The 19188-nt window shown below is 39.5% G+C and overlaps 1 protein-coding gene across 1 annotated transcript in view; it reads right to left on the bottom strand.

Moving 5' to 3' along the window:
* LOC307249728 (receptor-type tyrosine-protein phosphatase gamma-like) overlaps positions 1 to 19188 on the bottom strand; it is a gene marked incomplete at its 3' end in the record, with an annotated part of 357685 nt that overhangs the window by 107866 nt on the left and 230631 nt on the right. The window contains exon 3 of the mRNA XM_080026579.1: positions 618 to 800. Coding sequence (XP_079882705.1) covers positions 618 to 800 — 183 coding nt within the window. The remainder of the gene's footprint in view (positions 1 to 617; positions 801 to 19188) is intronic.

Here is a 19188-nt window from a genome sequence, read left to right as displayed (position 1 = left end):
ATTTCAGCTTTTCACTGGCTTCAAACGATGGTTGGTTACAGCAAAACACAGCAGGTTGGGGGCTACAATAAAGACAATGATATTCCAAATTCTAAAGGTTCTTCCCCTACCAATATAATGACTTGGATCTGCCAAATAGATTATCAAACCGTTTATGTGCATTTTTTAAACCGGGGCGTGGCGCTGAGATTAAAGTTCAGAAGTTATGAAAAATGCCAAGGATTATCATCCACACATGGTGTTCTTGGGATGTGTTTTTATTTATTCATGGCTAAACTTTTTATTTCATTCAGATGATGGAACCACAAGAAAGGACAGGAGGCCATCAATATCCTGTACCAAGCAATCCAGCAATTTTACCAACAGATGGCAAGATGCAGGCTACATGGGAAACACAGATTCATTTGGTGACATCAAAAGTGTTCCAAGTGCTTATCAAATCATATCAGCACATATTTTGTTTCCTCCTACGTAAATTGTCCATATGCCTGGTTTCTAGATTATTTTATTTAAAAAACATCAACTATTTCTGTCACTATAGAAGTGTCAAAAAAAGCTAATGTCACACAAATATATATCCAACCTTCCCCAGAGCCTTGGTTAGTCTTTACTCCTACCTGTTTTGCCGGTGTTCTTCATAGATGTCTTATTAGAGGATTCTGTATCAAATCCCTCCAGTGTCAGCTCCTGATACTCTGTGGAGACTTTAGTATCATGGTCCACAATGTTGATGGGTGATTGGTTTCTCTCCGTGCATTGTGGGTAGGCTGATGCCCAGCCCTCGCCTGGCCCGTATGTACCTGAGAGAGAGAAAAAACAAGAAAATGCAACAGAGTCTCATCAACTAAGAAGGATATACAATTTAATGTGAAACTGAGTCGGGCTTTAGAAGCATGCATCAGAGGGAAAAAAATGACATTTCAGAAACCATCTCATGTCCTCTGCAAACAGCTGACAGTGTTTACTGCCAAGTCATCTGTATTCCAATTAAACATTGCCACACAAACATTGACTAAACATTGCATGCTGCAAATAGAGCGAGCGATTGAAAAAATTGTTCACGTGGCAATTAGAGAATTTCAAAAATGTCTATTGCCTCATTATTTTGAGGCCCTGATGTATCCCCCCGTTGCGTTCTTGCTACTTATTCCATTAAAAAGGAATGATGCATTTGATTTTTTTTGCAGTGCTGAACTCCTGCCGAACTTTCCCCATTCTATGCAGTCAGGGGCCGTCACAGCCTAACAAGCTGACAGGTAACCCAGTGGATAAATAGCCTAATCGATGGCAATTATTGGAATTATGTAAATTTAAAAAAAAAAAAATCCCCTGCTTTCTTTAGTTATATTTCCTCCCATTTCTTTACAATTGTGGGTCTCAATGCCTCATTTGTTTTCATTTATTGTCATAAACTTATTCTCAATTCTTTGACTAAGTAGTTTGTTATTGTTAATATTTGGTATTTTTTCTTCCATAACATTGAGTTTTAGCCTGTAATTATTTTCTATTCTAATGTTTTGTTGCATTATTTAGTTTTAACGACCTGGTAAGGTTTCCTTATAAGCCCTCCTATGGGTTTCTGACCTCTCCAGCACACACTCCTTTCTCTTTCCATGTAAATATATATTTGTTGTGTTTTATGGTGTATTTTCTTTGTATTTGAATGAATGGTAGAAAACCAATACAATAGAACAAACAAAATCAACCCTAAAACTCCTCAAAGCAGTTGTGAGGTAGCCAATGTGTTTCTGTTTCTTTGTGTGTGAGTGGACAGGCCTGCTTTGACAGTAACCCTATGTTCCAATCCCCATACTTTCTGCAATTTAGTATGGTAGAAAAAAGATTAAGGATGTCCCAATTTTCGAGGTCAGGTTTAGTAAGCTTAAAAATACCCGGATGCCTATTACATCCGGCCGATATTTTTAGTGCTGAAATCAGCATGCTATTTGGGCGATTCTGACCCACAATCCAGTGCACTGGAAGTGACGTCACATCGACGGAGCGTCCGTATGAAAACAACCAGGGATGCAATGGATATATAAGCCATAGGCAAGATCAAGGCGCAATGTTATGATGAAATAAATATGTAAAAGCATGTCCCAATTGTAGCATTCTGCATGCTCACTAGAATATGTTTTTATGGTCAGATGAAGTATGTAGAATAGAAAAAAGAAAGAGTATGCGATTTGGAATACAGCATTAATGTCCACAGAGTAAAGCAAATAATGTGTAAGCTGCTGCTTTCAGGGATCCAACACATCTCATCTATCGTTGTTATAATATCTCAGTCTTCCCAGATGTAGTGTGTTTCACCCAACCACATTTCATATGTACTGTATAGGCTCACAGTCCATTTTCCACACACATAAAAATCTATTTTGGTTGCAATCACCATCCCGAATTCAATAGCCTCGCGCCTAATATCAAGAGATAAGGGACTTGCAGCTCCCAGAATCACTATAAGAGGGATAGGTTTACAATTGCTCCCAAAAGCCTCAGGGTAAAAGCGGTAAAAATTACTTTTCCAATATGACTGGAGTTTGCTCCATGGACAAAAGGAATGTGCTAAATAAGCTCTCATGGACACGGACAGACAGGTGGGACATAAGATATCAGATTGTGTCTAACATTGGGGTCAAAATCAAATATTTTCATTATCTCAAGAGTTTTGTGTTTATTCAGGCTTTCGAAGTTCGGTCATTTTCTTAATACAATATGTAGGCTATTATATATGTAAATATCTGAAAAAGCTTGAGGCAGCAATATTATAGGCGGTTTGTAGCCAACACTTCCTTCAATATACAAATCGTTGAGGTTACCAATACCCTTCTGTTTCCAGGCACAGAAAGCTTCTGAATTTGTTGTGTGACTTCATACCTGTCTCTAAGATTTGGAACACTTAGACAATAGGCCTCACCATGACCCTAATGAATTGCTCTCTGTTCAGTCACTTTGTGTTAGGCACAGAGCTGCTTTGCCTCACTGCCATTTCCCAAACTCATATTATTAGAATATCATGGAAAAGGAATTGGAATTGAGGCAAGAATTCATGCAAAGGGGGCCCAAACCAAGCACTGAGTACATACTGTATACATTATTATACTTTATAGAGGGCCGACATTTTTGTATTTAAAATTGCATTCTTTTTTGATTTTATGTCATATAACAATTTTAAGCGGTAAGACATAATAATCACAATTATAAAAAATAAAGGCTTGCAATATCTCACTTGACATGTAATGAGTCTATATAATATAATAGTTTTACCTTTTAAGTTGAATTACTGAAATAAATGAACTTTTGCGAGTTTCACACAAGCTGTTGAAAGCCGTTTTCATTTCTTAAAATCAGGCAAGCTGTTTTGCGCTACATACATAGAAAAAATGAAGTCAATAGTTGTTTGAATCATGTAAAGACCAATGAAATGGTATCAGCTAACGACCCTTGTTTCACATTTCATTTCATTTGTCATGAAGAGGGACGGCCTTTGTAATGTCTTCTGTGACTCTAGAGGAAATGTATTAAGACTTAGAAAATAACCCCTGATGATGTTACAATGATATCATTAGGTCCATCTCCACTTCATCACTGGCACAGCCACAGTGTACCACACACGGTCCACTCTGTAGATGTTTTCTTAGTATTGTTTTTTTTCTTTTCTACTTAAAATATATTGACGTCTGTTTAAAGCACTAATGAAGTGTCCCTAACTGCTCCTACGGGTTTTCACTACAGCATGAATCCCACTCTGAACACATAGGATACATGTGGCCAATCATAGCTCTAGCTGTCGGACAGTGTTCCAGCAGAAGGTGGTAGAGATCCATCAAACAATGCAGGTCTGCTTCATCTGGGTATAGTGTCAGGTTATCGGGCTAACACCGCTATCACATTAGTTTAAAAAGTCAAGTTTTGTATGCTACTGTATATGAATGTATGCATATGTATATACTGTATATATTTTTTAGTTTTTGATGGACAGTGTTTTTTTTCCTCTCGTGGATAAAATGACATTTTCAAAAACGTGGTCACAAAAAAGTCAAGTTTTTATTTTGTACTTACTTGTAACTAAAATGACTTGAATCAAGTGGATACATACGAGAGTAGTCAGGAGAGTGTTCACTGAATGTGCCAAATGAATGTGAATAACATAGTTGTTCATATGTTATTCACATATGTTATACACATAGGCTGATCTATGCTATTCAAATTCAGTAACACTGGGTGTTAGGCAGTCATGGGTTCCCTGGATTTGTTGTACTCAATATTTAACTGGTGACAGACATCTTACTGCAGAGTTCATGCTTAATAATCGCTGAGTTATTTATTTACAAGCAACCCATTTACATAACCAATGGCCACGTGATCTGTTGCTTATGCGTTCAATCCCCCTCCTCCCCCCATATGGTGTAAGTCTCCTTGTATTACTGTAAAATTTTTAAATACAAGACTCCACTTGTAATGATTTTTTTTATATTGACTTAAATGTCCAACAAGGGCTTGATATCTCTTCAGTTGCAGGACTATAGGCCAACATTGTATCTTCAAAACTGAAATTCATTCAGAATAATTGGTTGTCGCATTAAGACATGCTATAAAACAAAGGTCTTACTTGTGTTTAATTTTATACTTTTGACTGTATTTTACTTGATAATATCTGTCCAATTGTGTTCATTTCTTAGTTAAATAAAAAAAAAATTAACACAGTGAGAAAAGTGTTGGCAGATAGCCATTAAGACGTTTAGAATGTAGACTTCCAGTTGTCCTCACACATATTGGACTTTTTTGTGAATATGTCTCCTTTTTCTTAAATCCATGATTTATTGATTCTTATAAAAATGCAATGTATATAAAAGCACACACACACAGAAAGAGGCATACACCTCTTCCAATGCTGAACAATTCTTCTGCAGCAGTGCTTTTGTTATTACGCAAATAAAACAGTTATGGAGGCTGTGTCTCAGCATTTTCTTTTTTTTTTTTTGATTTCCTGACACAAACACTTTAGATTGTCTAACAAAACAGCAATTGATTTTCTTTCAACTACCTCGGTTGAAGTGTCAAATGCCAGACTCTCCCACCCGCTATCAAACAGTCATAGAACCAGTGTTGTAGCTAACAGGTTGATTGATGTATAAATCACCGTAATGCAATAAACCGATCCTTACTAACCTCCTGCTAATTATGCAATGTTTGTATAATTTTGCAGTTGTTAACATCTTTGAAAAAACAGTTGACTGGCATTCAGCAAAAAAACAGAAAATAGGGTTTTGAAATATTTGCGGTTGTTACAAACTAAACAGCTCATGCACTTAATTTGCATACAAATGTTTCCATGGGTTTAGGGGACATTACATAGCCTAATCCGCAAAATGTGTTTTTAGTGACACAGCAGTGGTGGAGAACGAAATAATATTCTACACCTAAGTAAAAGTAGCAAAGCATCAACGGGAAAATGTACTCAATTACAAGTCCTTAATGCAGCAAGTGACTTGTTTTAGAAGATAGCTTGTACTATATTTTTATTACACATGCATTCAATCATAGGATTCATTCTAAAGGCCTTTGCACACCTGACGAGTCGCGAATAAACGGCACGAAAATACGAATAATTTGGAAAGCGAATGTTGACGCATCTGCCTATTGGAAGAGATGTATTAGAAAAATTTACCTATGTCGAAATTATATATTATATAGTATATATTATGAAATTTACTATCTATGGAAGAAACTAAAGACGCAATGTCCCGCAGCAAAATTACATTGCTCTCTGTTTCTGTCTCTGTCGACTCTGTTTACGTTCGATAATTATTATTAACGCGCAAATTAATAGCAACGGAAAAAAACGCATCCGGTGTGCAAAGGACTTAACACTGTAACTTTTCAAGATGGACCTACTTTCCACCAATTTACATTATATTAAACCCACATTATTTAGGTCATATTTCGGGTCCTGGCTAATATTTGAGATTGTCAGGGTTTTAGAACCTGATTGAAAATCCACCCATGACGATAGCAACACTTTTAGTAAAACAGTACATTCTATCCATTGTGTTACTCAGTTTCACCATGGCTTCCACATGTATACGACTTTAAATGACTTTTACACATGCATGGGGTATAACAATGCTGCTGAATTATTCACTCCCATTGCATCTGTAACACAGCCATTATGTGTAGCTCATAGACTCCTTCCAGTGATTCAGCTCACAATAAGATTTTTTATGACCTTTCAGTTAAAAATACATTAAAGTTGAATTACACTCTCCCAACATCTCTGAATAAAAGCAAGGGAGCAGGAGCTCATTCCATTGTAGATGTAGAGTTGTAGCACTTTGATGCCAGTGATTACATAAAGATATATCTCCTCAAAGTTACAGAATGCATCAAAGAATCATTTTATTAAGAGTCATATTCTGCCATCCCCAGTCTGCGTCTTTCTCTGTTCTTAGCAGTAGCTTAGTGTTAAAAGTTTGGATTCACAAGCTCCTCCCATCAGTGCATTTGTAGTGAACTAAAGCTCGAAAAAGAAGGAAAATTAACATCTCCCATTGAACGGGGACATTGTGTCCTTGCTCGTTCCCTTTCAAGTGAACTTTGGTTCATAAAACTAATGGAACTTCTGTGAAGGGTGAATTTGATGTATTTTGAATTTTGTATGCATACCTCTTCATATTTTCTGATAGCAAGGAGTTGAGCATCTGTTTTACTGACTTTATTAAATTAGTTAAGGTAATGAATTTTTTGTCAATTTACACAAGGCACATTGAAATTGGTCTTTTCGCATATCCCCTGTCAAGTTTCTTCCACTTTGGAGGGGGTCAGAGCACATGGTCAGCCATAGTACAGCCCCCCTGGAGCAGTATTCAGGGTTTATTGCCTTGCTCAAGGACACAATGGTAGAGATGGTGCACTGTAGATGTAATAGAAGCCACCACAAGTTTTACTACTAACACCCTCCTGTCCGGTGTCGGGGATCCAACCAGAGACCTCATGGTTACTGGTCGGACCCCTTTTCTCTAAGCTTCACTAAGCAGACCCTTAAAATGTTCTTATTTTCATGATAATCAACAGTCAGCTTCTTGCAGATTGGCCAATGTCTGCTTTTCATTATTATATAACTTTATTTGAACAGGGACAATGTACAAAAAAACATTTACCTTGTTTAAGAAGGATAGATGCATTATACCAGGTTTTTTTAGCAAATTACTATTATCCAACTGTAGTCCCATGGGCAAAACCGAACTCAGTATTGTAACATTGCAGCGACTCCAGCTGCACTATATGCCTGAAGAAGACATCAGCTACCAGTTGGCACTGTCCACAAAAAACTGATCCAAGAAAAGAGTCTGAATCTCTCTCTCCTTCTCTGTCTCTGTCCTCCTTTCTCCTGCCCACTCACACTCATACGCGCCCTAACTCCTCTCAACTCTGGCCCTTAATTGAAAGCAATCCTGGGCTCCCGGGCTCTAAAATGAATTTGTCTATGATTACTCGTGCCCTGGCGCGTTGCAAGCACCAGGTAATGTCTATTTCATTGAATTAGGCGGCATCCTGTTCCCCCTCCATCCCTGTCCTTGCCCGAGGGCGGCTATTGATCGAGCCGGTCTGGCTTTTCTATATAAGGCTGAGTTTACCTATGGATACAGACAAGCAGGGCTAATGCAGCTGAAAGGGGAAAAATGTGAAGTGATTAATCAATGCCTCAATAGAGTTCATTTGTGCTGAACGCAGCAGTATGGGCGAGTGCAAAGGTAAAGGAGGAAAAGACTGGCAAGGACTGCTGGAGTGGTAACCTCAATCACACAACTGGCTAATGGCTAATGGCTAAATACGCAATGTGCCGGAAAAAGGGTTGGACTCACTGAACCTAGAAATCTACTTCCTTTTGTAAGGTTTCCAGTGGACTCCTGCTCAGGCTCAGTGTGTGAGGAGGTGGTTGAGAGTGTATATCATTTTTCATAGTTAAACAGTCTTTAATTATTTGAAGATCAAACTTTGCTTCGCACATTGCAGTCTTGGAAAGCCATGCATGATCAAAGTCTGCCTACAGAACCCCAAAAGGCAAGCTAGGCCTATTGCATTTTTACTTACTCAGCCGTAAATAGTTGAAGCAGGTAGCATGCACTATAATCTAATCTAAAATATGGTGTTAATACACAGCCTAGGCTCTATAAATTGCTATGTTAACAAAGGGAACGTAAATAAAGGGGCCCACCGTAGCATGTAAACATACCCGTATTGTCAACAAACATTCTCCCGAATTGCTTACCCCTACCTTTAACTTGTTATTATTGACATTTGTCTGTACTATGTGTATAGCAGCTATAGTGGGACAACCAAGCACAACTCCTGCTAGCACTGAATTGCTTTTCCTTTTCCTTTCTCTGAATCCAGTAGTCCTCAACATACATTGAGCACATTGTTATTTCTGCTCTCCGATATTTCTAGCGTTTTTCCCCCAGGAACCCTGATAGAATGATTTGAGTGAGAAAAGACTGCTTAGTGCCCTGCTGAGAGGTTTAAATACACCGCACACCTCTCTATTCCTCCATTTCTCATTATCTCCACGCTCGAGGAGATCTTTCTCTCACGTGATTGCTGCTTAATTGTAAGGAGATGGACATATGGTACGAAAACACTTCATCCCATTTTCCTGGATAGAAACATAAAACGCCCTTAGAAAGATCTCCCTGTATATATCCTCCCTCCCCTGCTGTCATGCGTCTCATTAGGCACACCTTCATTTGATTGTTATTCCCCAGTTGTTCAGATTTATCCTGACAGCTAATTTCTCCTAATGGTGTTTTTTTGTTTCTTTTTTCTTTTTGCCTTTGTGTGAAAAATAGCTTTTGTCCTTTTTCGGGGCTTGCAGTCCATAATTGTGAATCTGTAAGGCAGCTTTCTTCATATACAGTCTTTGAGTTGTTGTTATTGTTTATGCTGTACATTGGGAAGTGTGGCAGGCATCTCAGTGAGAAGGCAGTGAGGTCACCGGCACAGCATCTTGATAAAAAAATGGCTCTTAATTGACTGAAAAGACTCAAACTCTCTCAAAAGGTCAGGAGCGACAGCCATCTGTATTTACAAAGTAAATAATTGATGGGGGATAGAGAGAGCGCGCTCTCTCTCTATCTCTCTCTCTCTCCTGACAGTCGCTGACAAGCTGAACAAATGCAAGAGGGATCTGAGATGAGAGGAGGATGTCTTCCGTCTTCCGTCTCCCCTCCCTCTCTTTCTGTTTACCTGAACAGACTGCAGCTAATCTGGGCTAATGTTAGCTCTCTTCACTCTGTAGCAACACTTCCCTTATCGCCATGCTTTACCTCATGTTCAGCCTGACTGCCAGCTCTCATTTTTGAAGTGGCAATCAGTCCTGTCAATGATGAATTCAACCTCAAACAAGCTATTTTAATGCATTTTCAAATGGGACATATTCAGGCTATTTTCATCTGTACTTACTATAGTATAAAGTCTGCTGGAAGGCAAAGGATATTTACTATTACCTCGTGTCCACGCTTCGGGTCGGCAGGCAAGGTTTATTTTACACACAGAATAATAACAACAGAAAAAATACAAGAACATACACCAATAAAACAATCAACACATATTAGTGGCTTATGTTTTTGAAATTCAACAGCTTATTTTCTTTATGTTTTTTTTTCTGATTATTTACTAGATGAACTCTTGTGTGTCCTGCATCCTTGATAAGCAAGAGATAAGGTGATGATATCAAAGAATATGTTTGAAGATTTGTCTGGTTCCATGTGGTGAGTTGGAATGGCATTTTTTGAAAAGTTTAATACAAGTACATACAAAGTTAAATTAGCATTTGCAGCACAAACATTCAGTAAAATATATTCCGAGGCATGTTTAGAACAGCATGCTTCTAGTCAACTGTAAGGAACACTATGTCCTAGGCAGCAGGAAACACTTTGGCTGCAGCGCACACTGTGTTTAAATACATATGACCATAGTCAAGTAAGAATTCACAATGTAAACCTTACATATACTTCAACCATTGTTTTTCGTGTTGCCTAATGGAAAATAAGGTTTGTGTGTGTGTGACAGAGCCGAGGGTTTTCCTTGAATGAAACAGGAGAAACAATGTGGATATTGATTAGTGAGGGTCAGGCAGTAGGCCACCCTGGGGTGCTGCAGGCATTTACTTCTTACCAGCACACTGCCTCTGAAACCCAATGGGAAATGTCAAGCAGAGATTTGGTCTGTGTTGTTACCTTTAGCAATCAACCTATAGCAACGGGCTTACATTGCCTGACAAATAAATTGTCATTTGGTTGCTATGCCACTGATCGGCAACATCCGTGATTCAGGCAGTTCATTCAAGCTTTTTCCATTTTATGACAGACAGGACATCACAGTGCAAGGCAAACTCTTTGAAATTGAACAACCTCTAATGCTCAGTTATAATTAAAAGCAGTTTTACTGGTATATAAAATGGTATGCATCCATACGGTGGAAGTCTGCTTGCTGTTGGAGCTGTGTGTGTGTGTGTGTGTGTGTGTGTGTGTGTGTGTGTGTGTGTGTGTGTGGGTATTGATCTAAGTTAAGTCAATTAAGTTAGTCAATTTAGTCCATTTACTAGAGGCACATTAAAATGAGTCATTTCACATATCCCCTCTCAAGTTACCACACTGCGGAGTGGGTCAGAGTGCATGGTCAGCCATAGTACAACAGTTCAGGGTTAAGTGTCTTGCTCAAGGACACAATGGTAGAGATGGTGGACACCGTAGATGTAATACCAGCCACAACTAGTTTTACTACTAACACCCTCCTGTCCGGGGCCGGGGATCGAACCAGCGACCTCACGGTTACTAGTCGGACCCCTTTCCTTTAGGCCAGTGGTTCTCAACCGGTGGGGCGCGCCCCCCCGGGGGGGCGCGGACACTCTACCGGGGGGGCGCGAGGGGGATGGGAAAAAAAAAAAATAAAAAATCTTAATTTTTTTTTTTTTTTTTTTTTTTTGTAATTTAAATTTTTTTCCTGATATGTAGCCTAGTTCAGAGATGATATGTATTTTTTTTCTTAACTTTTTTTGATAGGTAGTTGCCAAGTTCATCACACAAACACTCCAATCCACTGATATGAGATCAGTTTGCAATTTTCAAGTACTGAATTAATGGTAGAACTGTGGCCACTAGAACTGGTCTCTGGTCAGCAAAGGTCTTGAAAACAGCATAAGTGTGCTTGTGACATGCGTGCCACCCATGCATGTGTATGGGCACGTGTCCCAGCAGATTTTTGAAATCTGAATAAAAAAATGTAAGTTTGTAGTTAGCAAGTTTAACATGTTCTTAGGGCAGAATTTCATAAATAAAGGTTTATTTTTTTAGCAAGATATTTGGTCAAAAGCTAGTGGTCATCCGTCCCTCTGTGCAGTTGTTAGGCATCTGGCTGCTAGCAAGTTATGTTGTCTTGCTAATTTTACTATTCATCTGAACTGAAATAAATATTGACTTTTTCCTTTATTATCTTCGCCAGAATGCACCAGAATGCTTAGATTACATGTTAAAAACACAAAAAAATCTTCTGGGGGGGATGCCCCCAGACCCCCCTTCAGGGGTTTAGTTTTCTGACAAACATTACAATGGATACTAACATGATTTGGGCATTTGGGATTATAAATCATCTTTGAATTGGTTGTACAGCATATCACATGCTATTCATTCAGGGGTGCGATGGCCACCCCACTCTAGCTCTGTGGCCCACCTTGGCCACCCCCAGTCAAAATTTCCTGGAATCGCCACTGAGACACACACAACTCCGCGTTCAGGCTGCACAGCACATTAATCGCAGGTAGCATTTTGAGCTAAATCTGGCCACTTTCCAAATCCAAGACTCAATAGTTGAAACATTCTCTGAACTGGGTTGTCAGACAGCAGTGTTTCCCATTGATCATAGACTTTGTTTTGTGAAGCTTTTTCATAACAGGTATACCTATTGTAGAATTTATTCTGTGTATGTTCTATTTAGGCTACTATTTTCTTCTCTTCTAAGGAGATTTAAAAAAAAAAAAAACATTTCCTCAGTGTCTCATTGATACAATCTCATAATTAGCTTTTAAAGTGCACCAGAATTTAACGTTAAAATATAAGAAATGTCCGGACCCCAACCCTAAACCCAATGTTCAACTCAAAGGTGCGCCACTGGCCTAGCCCTTGTGATAATAACAATAATAGATTATCTATCTATCTGTGTAGGGTGGTGTGTGTGTGTGTGTGTGTGTGTGTGTGTGGGGAGGGGGGGGGGGGGGGTGTCACGGTCGGTGGGGGGGCCCAACTGCAATGACCCAGCTTTGGGGGGGCCCAGCTTGCAGAAGGTTGAGAACCCCTGCTTTAGGCCATCCAACCACCCGATCTAAGCACATCTGTCTTGTTTCTGTGTAAATGTTGTTGTTGTTTTAATGCAGTGCAATGTTAATGTGCATCATGGCCTGACCAGCTGACCTGCTGCTTACATCCTGAGTACTCTACATGGTGGATCTTTTTTTTTTTTTTTTACAGAGACCAGAATATGTAATTTCTTTCTGACTAAATGGAGACAAATCACTCTGTTATCTGGCCTGCCAAACGGCGAGATTAGTTCATGTATAAATAATGATTGCTCTCTTATCAGCCTGTTTTCAGCAGAAAACAATCCCCCTAAATCCCGATATGTTCTATATACGTTTTCATAAACACATAATGTTTTCCCTCTGTTTCTGTTTGTCTCATTTGCCAGTCAATACTGGACTCCATCATCAGGTGGACAGAAAGACGTTCAAGTAAATGAAATGTCGCTCTGTGTCTGCTGGCTGTGTTAATTGGCAACCTTAAGTCAGTGTTGTCTTTATATCTTAGTGTGCTACCCCTGAGCGTAGAAAAAAAACATGAAAAATGATATCCACTTTTTTATTTTATTCAAAATGCACCACCTGACAGCAGTGATGGCTGAACGATAGCTGTGGGGAGTTTGTCTGTCCCGCACACGACTACAATCACAGACACTTATCTCTTATTCACTTCACATCACTTATTAAGTTCAATCCAAAGAAGAGTGTTATTATGATTGTTAAAACTAAGGAGGATCAGAAGCTAACGTTTCCTTCATTCTCACTGTCAGACTGTACTCTACAGGTGGTTAGAAAGGTACGTTATTTAGGTCACATCATCACTGATGATCTTTGTGATGATGATGATGTCCAGCGCCAGTGCTGTAAACTTCATGCACAGGCCAATATGTTGGCACGCAAATTTCATATGTGCACAGAAGATGTGAAAGTTAGTCTCTTCAGAGCTTACTGTACCACATTTTACACAGCTCAGCTCTGGTGTAAATATAGAACAGCTAAACTAAGGAAGCTGCAGGTAGCGTATAACGATGCCTTTAGGATCCTCCTTAAGCTTCCAAGGTGGACTAGTGCTAGCTCCTTGTTTGTGACAAGTAATGTCCCCACCTTTCATGCTGTGTTGAGGAATTTAATGTATACATTTATGTGTCGACTTCTTGAGTCAAAAAACAAAGTAATAATTGCACTCACTGACACTAAACAGAGTGATACAAGGTACTCCTCTGGGCTGTGGAAACATTGGAATCGATGCTTGTATGTATTTTAATCTGTGTTGACTTGTATTTGTATTGTATTTGTATTGTCTTTTTATATGGAACTTTGAGTCCGGAATAAAGTATTCATTCATTCATTCTTAAAGCTATAGATAGAGGAAAAATAGAGAATAAAAGAGAGAGAGAGAGAGAGAGAGAGCGAAAGCCCAGACAAATGGAGAGAGTGCAGCAGTAACAGAGAATGTATAAGTGTACAGTGAGGATGTGTGCAGGTGCATTAAGTGCTCTGAACAAGGTTACCCAGAGTCCTCCCATTACCTTAACATTATCACAGGACATATGTCTGAATGCTTTGTTCCTGGATCCATTAAGCCCCCGCGCATTGTGTGAGCATATAGAGCTACATCTGAACAATCTCAAACCCGAAAAAAGGATTACTCTTTCTTGCTTTATCCTCCATGGGGCCTCAGTGCTACAGCTCTGGAACACCAACCAAAAGCCCATACAACTACGGTAAATCATTTAATATACAACAAAAAAAAGATTGAAAATACATTCCTTGGTCTTAATTTTTCAATCAGTCGGTGATTAATATTCATAAATATGTAATATAAAATCAGTCTCTGCTAATAGATTTTATCCGGTGATCGGCCCCATCGCAAACAGATAATTGTGCAAACTGCTCAAAGTGTCTGTCGGTCAGCATTGCGCTCAAAAAAGGCGGCCTCATTTTCTCCTCTGTCACTTGTCGTCACTCAGCGTGGCCAATCACTGTGCTCCGTCATCAATAGAGAAGCAGCTGCAATTTGCCTACCAGACACACTAAGGTTTACACACCCAATTTTTTATATTTTTTAACCTTTATTTATACTGGTAAATCCCATTGAGACCAGAGACTCTTTTTCAAGGGAGACCTGTTCCCATTTACACGTTACCATTCAAACACACATTCATACACCGATAGCAGGCTAACTATCGACATTCGCACGAGGCACGGTGGGCGAAGTGTCTTGCCCAAGGACGCAACAGTCATGACACAAGTGGCAGAGCGGGAATCGAACCGCCAACCCTTTGATCATTAGCAGACCCTCTCTACCACCTGAGCCACAGTCGCCCAATTGTAATGATTTAATGAACTTCTAATGAACCAATGCTTGTTGTCAAGATGACTTTCTGTCAACATATTTGAATGTCTCCTCACGATCCGCTATACCTTTACAAGGCATACAGCATATGGTGTGATAATGGTAATTGCATTTTTTTCCCTCGCTGTGATTGCGATTATTTTTTATCTTTTTATTTAAGTTGAACTGGTCCGTTGTGGTAAGAAAGAGCTAATGAAACATGAAAAAAAGTGAAATTATGAAGAGTAAATAAAAAAAGCTAGACTGCTAATTCTAATATCAGTCCAAACCACAAAGCAGAGAAGAAGTAACAACATATTATGAAATCAGGCTACATGAAATGAATAGAATGTGTCAAGTTTATGAATATGATTAAAAAAAAAGGCCAGGGTGAGCTCACACGTGGGTGGACAAAGGAAGTTTGCAGAAGCTAAACATGGCACTCAGCTTTAATTAGATAAAGCAGACCTCTCTGTGTGTGTGTGTGTGTGTGTGTGTGTGTGTGTGTGCGTTTTTGTGTGTGCTTGTGTGTGTGCCTGAGAGAGTAAATTTGACAGAGACGGATAGGGAGCGAGAGACATTGTGTTGACAGAAGGCCACTGGGGCTGGTGCCTTGCCATGGGCAGTCTGGAAGTCTGGTCAAAGCCTCTGTCACAATCCATTTCACAGCTGTCCACTGTCACACATACACTGACACACACACACACACACACACACACACACACACACACACACACACACACACACACACACACACACACACACACACACACACACACACACTGTAAGGATGGTGTATGTGTGGCATTATTATAGTGTTTGGTTGTGTGATTCATAAATGGTCACTTGGAAAAATACACACATACGAAATCAGTGATACATTCTGTTGGATCCCACAGTAGTAAACTAACAAAGACTTTACCTAACACTTCTATGTTAAATATGCTTAAATTATTCAATGTGTTGATATTAATTATAGATGGAATGCCTGTGTAAGAAGACAGGCTTTACTTGCAGTGACACACCTAGTGGTGACTAGTTTGTGAACACTGTTAAACATTTAGCAGATGAACAGAAACTGAGCTGAAAATATAAATCAATATTGAACCAAAATCAATCAGGTAGATACAGACACTACTTCACATCTGCTTAATTAGTTGTTAAGAGGTCAAAATACCCAACTTATAAAATATATGTATGCTTATTAAACTATTTTTAATTCTGTTTATTTCGCATGCAAGCCTATTTAATTTAATTTAGCATTAGCCTGTTGCGTGGCTTATGTGGCTATAGCTTCAATGTTAGAAATAAGTGCAAATCAGTGCCACAATCTGTGAACGCACATGAGATCAACATGTGCGGCTCCGGCTGTAGAAGGATCTGGAACATTATGATCCAACACACACAATCTCACTTGGCTTTCTTGTTAAATGAATGCCTGCTCCTCTGCACTGTGTAGGCGTCTGCACAAAGGTGTTGATTGTATATAGGCCTGCCTGTGTATATATACAAATATATATATATTAGTGGTGGGCCGTTATCGGCGTTAACGTGCTGCGTTAACGCCAGACTCTTATCGGCGATAAAAAAAATATCGCCGTTAATCTCTTATTCCACCTCCTGTTCGGCTTAGGGAGCCAGTCATTTGTACAGTTCAGCTTAGACTCGGCCGTAATGCTGCTGCACACACACACACACACACACACACACACACACACACACACACACACACACACACACACACACACACACACACAGACACACACGCTGCATGTCAGAGACGAGGGGCGAAGCTTCTCTCACACACCCGCCGCTCTCTCTCTCTCCATCACTTGCCCACGACACAATCGGGTATTGGAACGCAGGGTGGGTGTGTGTGGCCACCGGTCGCCACGTGACTATAAGTTTCCAAGTTTTAAACACTTCTATCTCTTCAACGTCAACGTCACCGTACCCGAATCCTAAATATCCCCATAGCAGACGCTATATTTCATCGGGGGGAAAACTTTGTTTTGCGCCACAGTTCGACTCGGCCGTAATGCTGCTGCACACACACACACAGACACAGACACAGGCACACACACACGCTGCATGGCAGAGACGAGGGGCGCTACCAAAAAGACGAGAGGAGCGGTTGGAGCAGTTGGAGAGTTTAGAGACACATGCGCGCACATTTATTTACATAAAATCGCAATCGCAGTCACTTGTGCAGTTATGTAAAATGTTTCACTAAGGAAAATGACAGAAAAAGTAACGCACAGTGACTTTGATGAGTAACTTTAATCTGATTACTGGTTTGGAGATAGTAACGCGTTAGATTACTCCAGTGCTTCTCAAATGGTGGGGCGCGCCCCCCTGGGGGGTCGCCGTGAGTTGTCAGGGGGGGCGCGGGCTGCCTTGATTTCCAACTGACAAAAAAGAAAAAAAAAATGTTTTTTTTTTTTTTTTTTAAGTGCTAGCAAGCGCTATGTGTGCTTGTGTATGGTCATATCCGCGCGAAAGGCCGCGATTTGCAGTAAATAAATGTCCACATGTCTCCAAGTGTCTCTGTAGGTTATTTAAAAAGAAATCAAGCAAGTAGACTAATAATAACGTTAATTAATTATTGGTTATCGCATGACAGAAGGCCTATTGGCCTATAAAAATAAAAAAAACACCACCTTAACTATGTTTACAGTTTAAATTTTTTTTGAATGAAATGCAAACCTCAGTGAATCATTTGCTCTTGTTTCTCTGTCCTGAGATTCACACAGACTGAGCAGTCTTGTTTAAATTTGACAAATTGAGCTAATAAACTGAATTTTGAATGTTTTTGCTGCAGAAGTTATCTCAGCTAATTTTTGTTATCTAATTTGATAATACGGTGATTGTATGCAGAAAGCTCGTGCCAGAAACTCATACAGTGGTTTTGTACAGATAAATAAATAAATATTGGCAGGTTCTCAATAGTATTTCAATTTAGGGGGGGGCGCGAAAAAATTTCTGTCCCCTAGGGGGGGCATGACAGAAAATAATTGAGAAGCACTGGATTACTCGTTACTGAAAAAAGAGGTCCGATGCCGGTAACGCGTTACTATGTAACATCTTGTTGAACATTATTTATTTTCATCACCAATTATCATAGTAGAACAGCTTCCTCAAGCAGTTTGTGATGCATGTTGGAAACAGGAGATGAGCCCCTGGTCTGATGCGCCACCTGGCTTGAGAAACACGTTCTCAAAGACTTACTTTGAGTCATTATTTAGGAGCACACACATATTATGAAGGAATTCAAATGAGACATTTTAATCTAGATTAATCTAGATTAATTCCAAAATTAATCTAGATTAATCTAGATTAAAAAAATTAATCTATGCCCACCTCTAATATATATATATATATATAAATATATATATAAATATATATATATATATATATATATATATATATATATATATATATATATTAGAGGTGGGCATAGATTCATTTCTTTAATCTAGATTAATTTTGGAATTAATCTAGATTAATCTAGATTAAAATGGCTCATTTGAATTCAATCATAATATGTGTGTGCTCCCTAAATAATGACTCAAAGTAAATCTTTGAGAACGTGTTTCTCAAGCCAGGTGGCGCATCAGACCAGGGGCTGGTGCACACCTAATGCATCAAGTTAACTTGCGTGCAGAACGAGGATGTCACGAAACTCATGTCCGTTAGCTTTTCAATATAAGACTGTCAAAATAAAAGTCCCGCAAAACAATCGTTATTTTGGGGATTAACTTCTCCACGTGAGAAATTTGAGTTGTAGGCTAGCGTGTGAGAGTGTGAGCTGGTTGATATGAGTGTGTCTCACGGCCAAAAGGGTGAGACTTGGCAGCTCTGTCAGTTGTCAAACAAAGCGGACGGACGTGGTCTCTATAGCAACGAGATCAGCTGAGCTATCACTGATAAAAAAAAATATTGTTTCCATAATGATTTCCATAGCCTTAAGCCATAGGCTAGCCTACATGTTGTGTAATTCAGTGATTTTCAACCTTTAATGAGTCGAGGCTATGCATTGGCTTTGGCGATTTCCCTTGCCTCTTTTTTTTCTCTCCACACAAAGCTCTCCCATTGCACACACGCATGCCCCGGCCGCTTCCGAGAGCACAGACTGTTAGAACTCCTACAGTAAACCAATTCCGCATTGCACAAGGTGCAAACAACCTTGGTCTTGTCGAGGTTTCCATTGGGAAGCTTCTTAAAAATACATTTTCCCTGAAGCAAACCCGGCGGCTTCCTAGCTGCATCCATGTCAGCACGTTACGTTTGATGTGGTAGGCTACACAGGTGCGAAGTCGGACTCGTTCTGACTCGTGCACTACAGTGCAATTCGGCCAGGTATACATCCGCGCTAAAATAAGAGGAACAAGAGATTAACGGCGATATTTTTTTTATCGCCGATAAGAGTCTGGCGTTAACGCAGCACGTTAACGCCGTTATCGGCCCACCACTAATATATATATATATATATGCCCTAAAG

This window comes from Ammodytes marinus (genome assembly GCF_949987685.1).
Source record: "Ammodytes marinus genome assembly, chromosome: 4".
Taxonomy (NCBI): Eukaryota; Metazoa; Chordata; class Actinopteri; order Uranoscopiformes; family Ammodytidae; genus Ammodytes; species Ammodytes marinus.
Note: the sequence above shows the minus strand (reverse complement) of the source record. Positions and strands in the feature narration are given on the sequence as shown.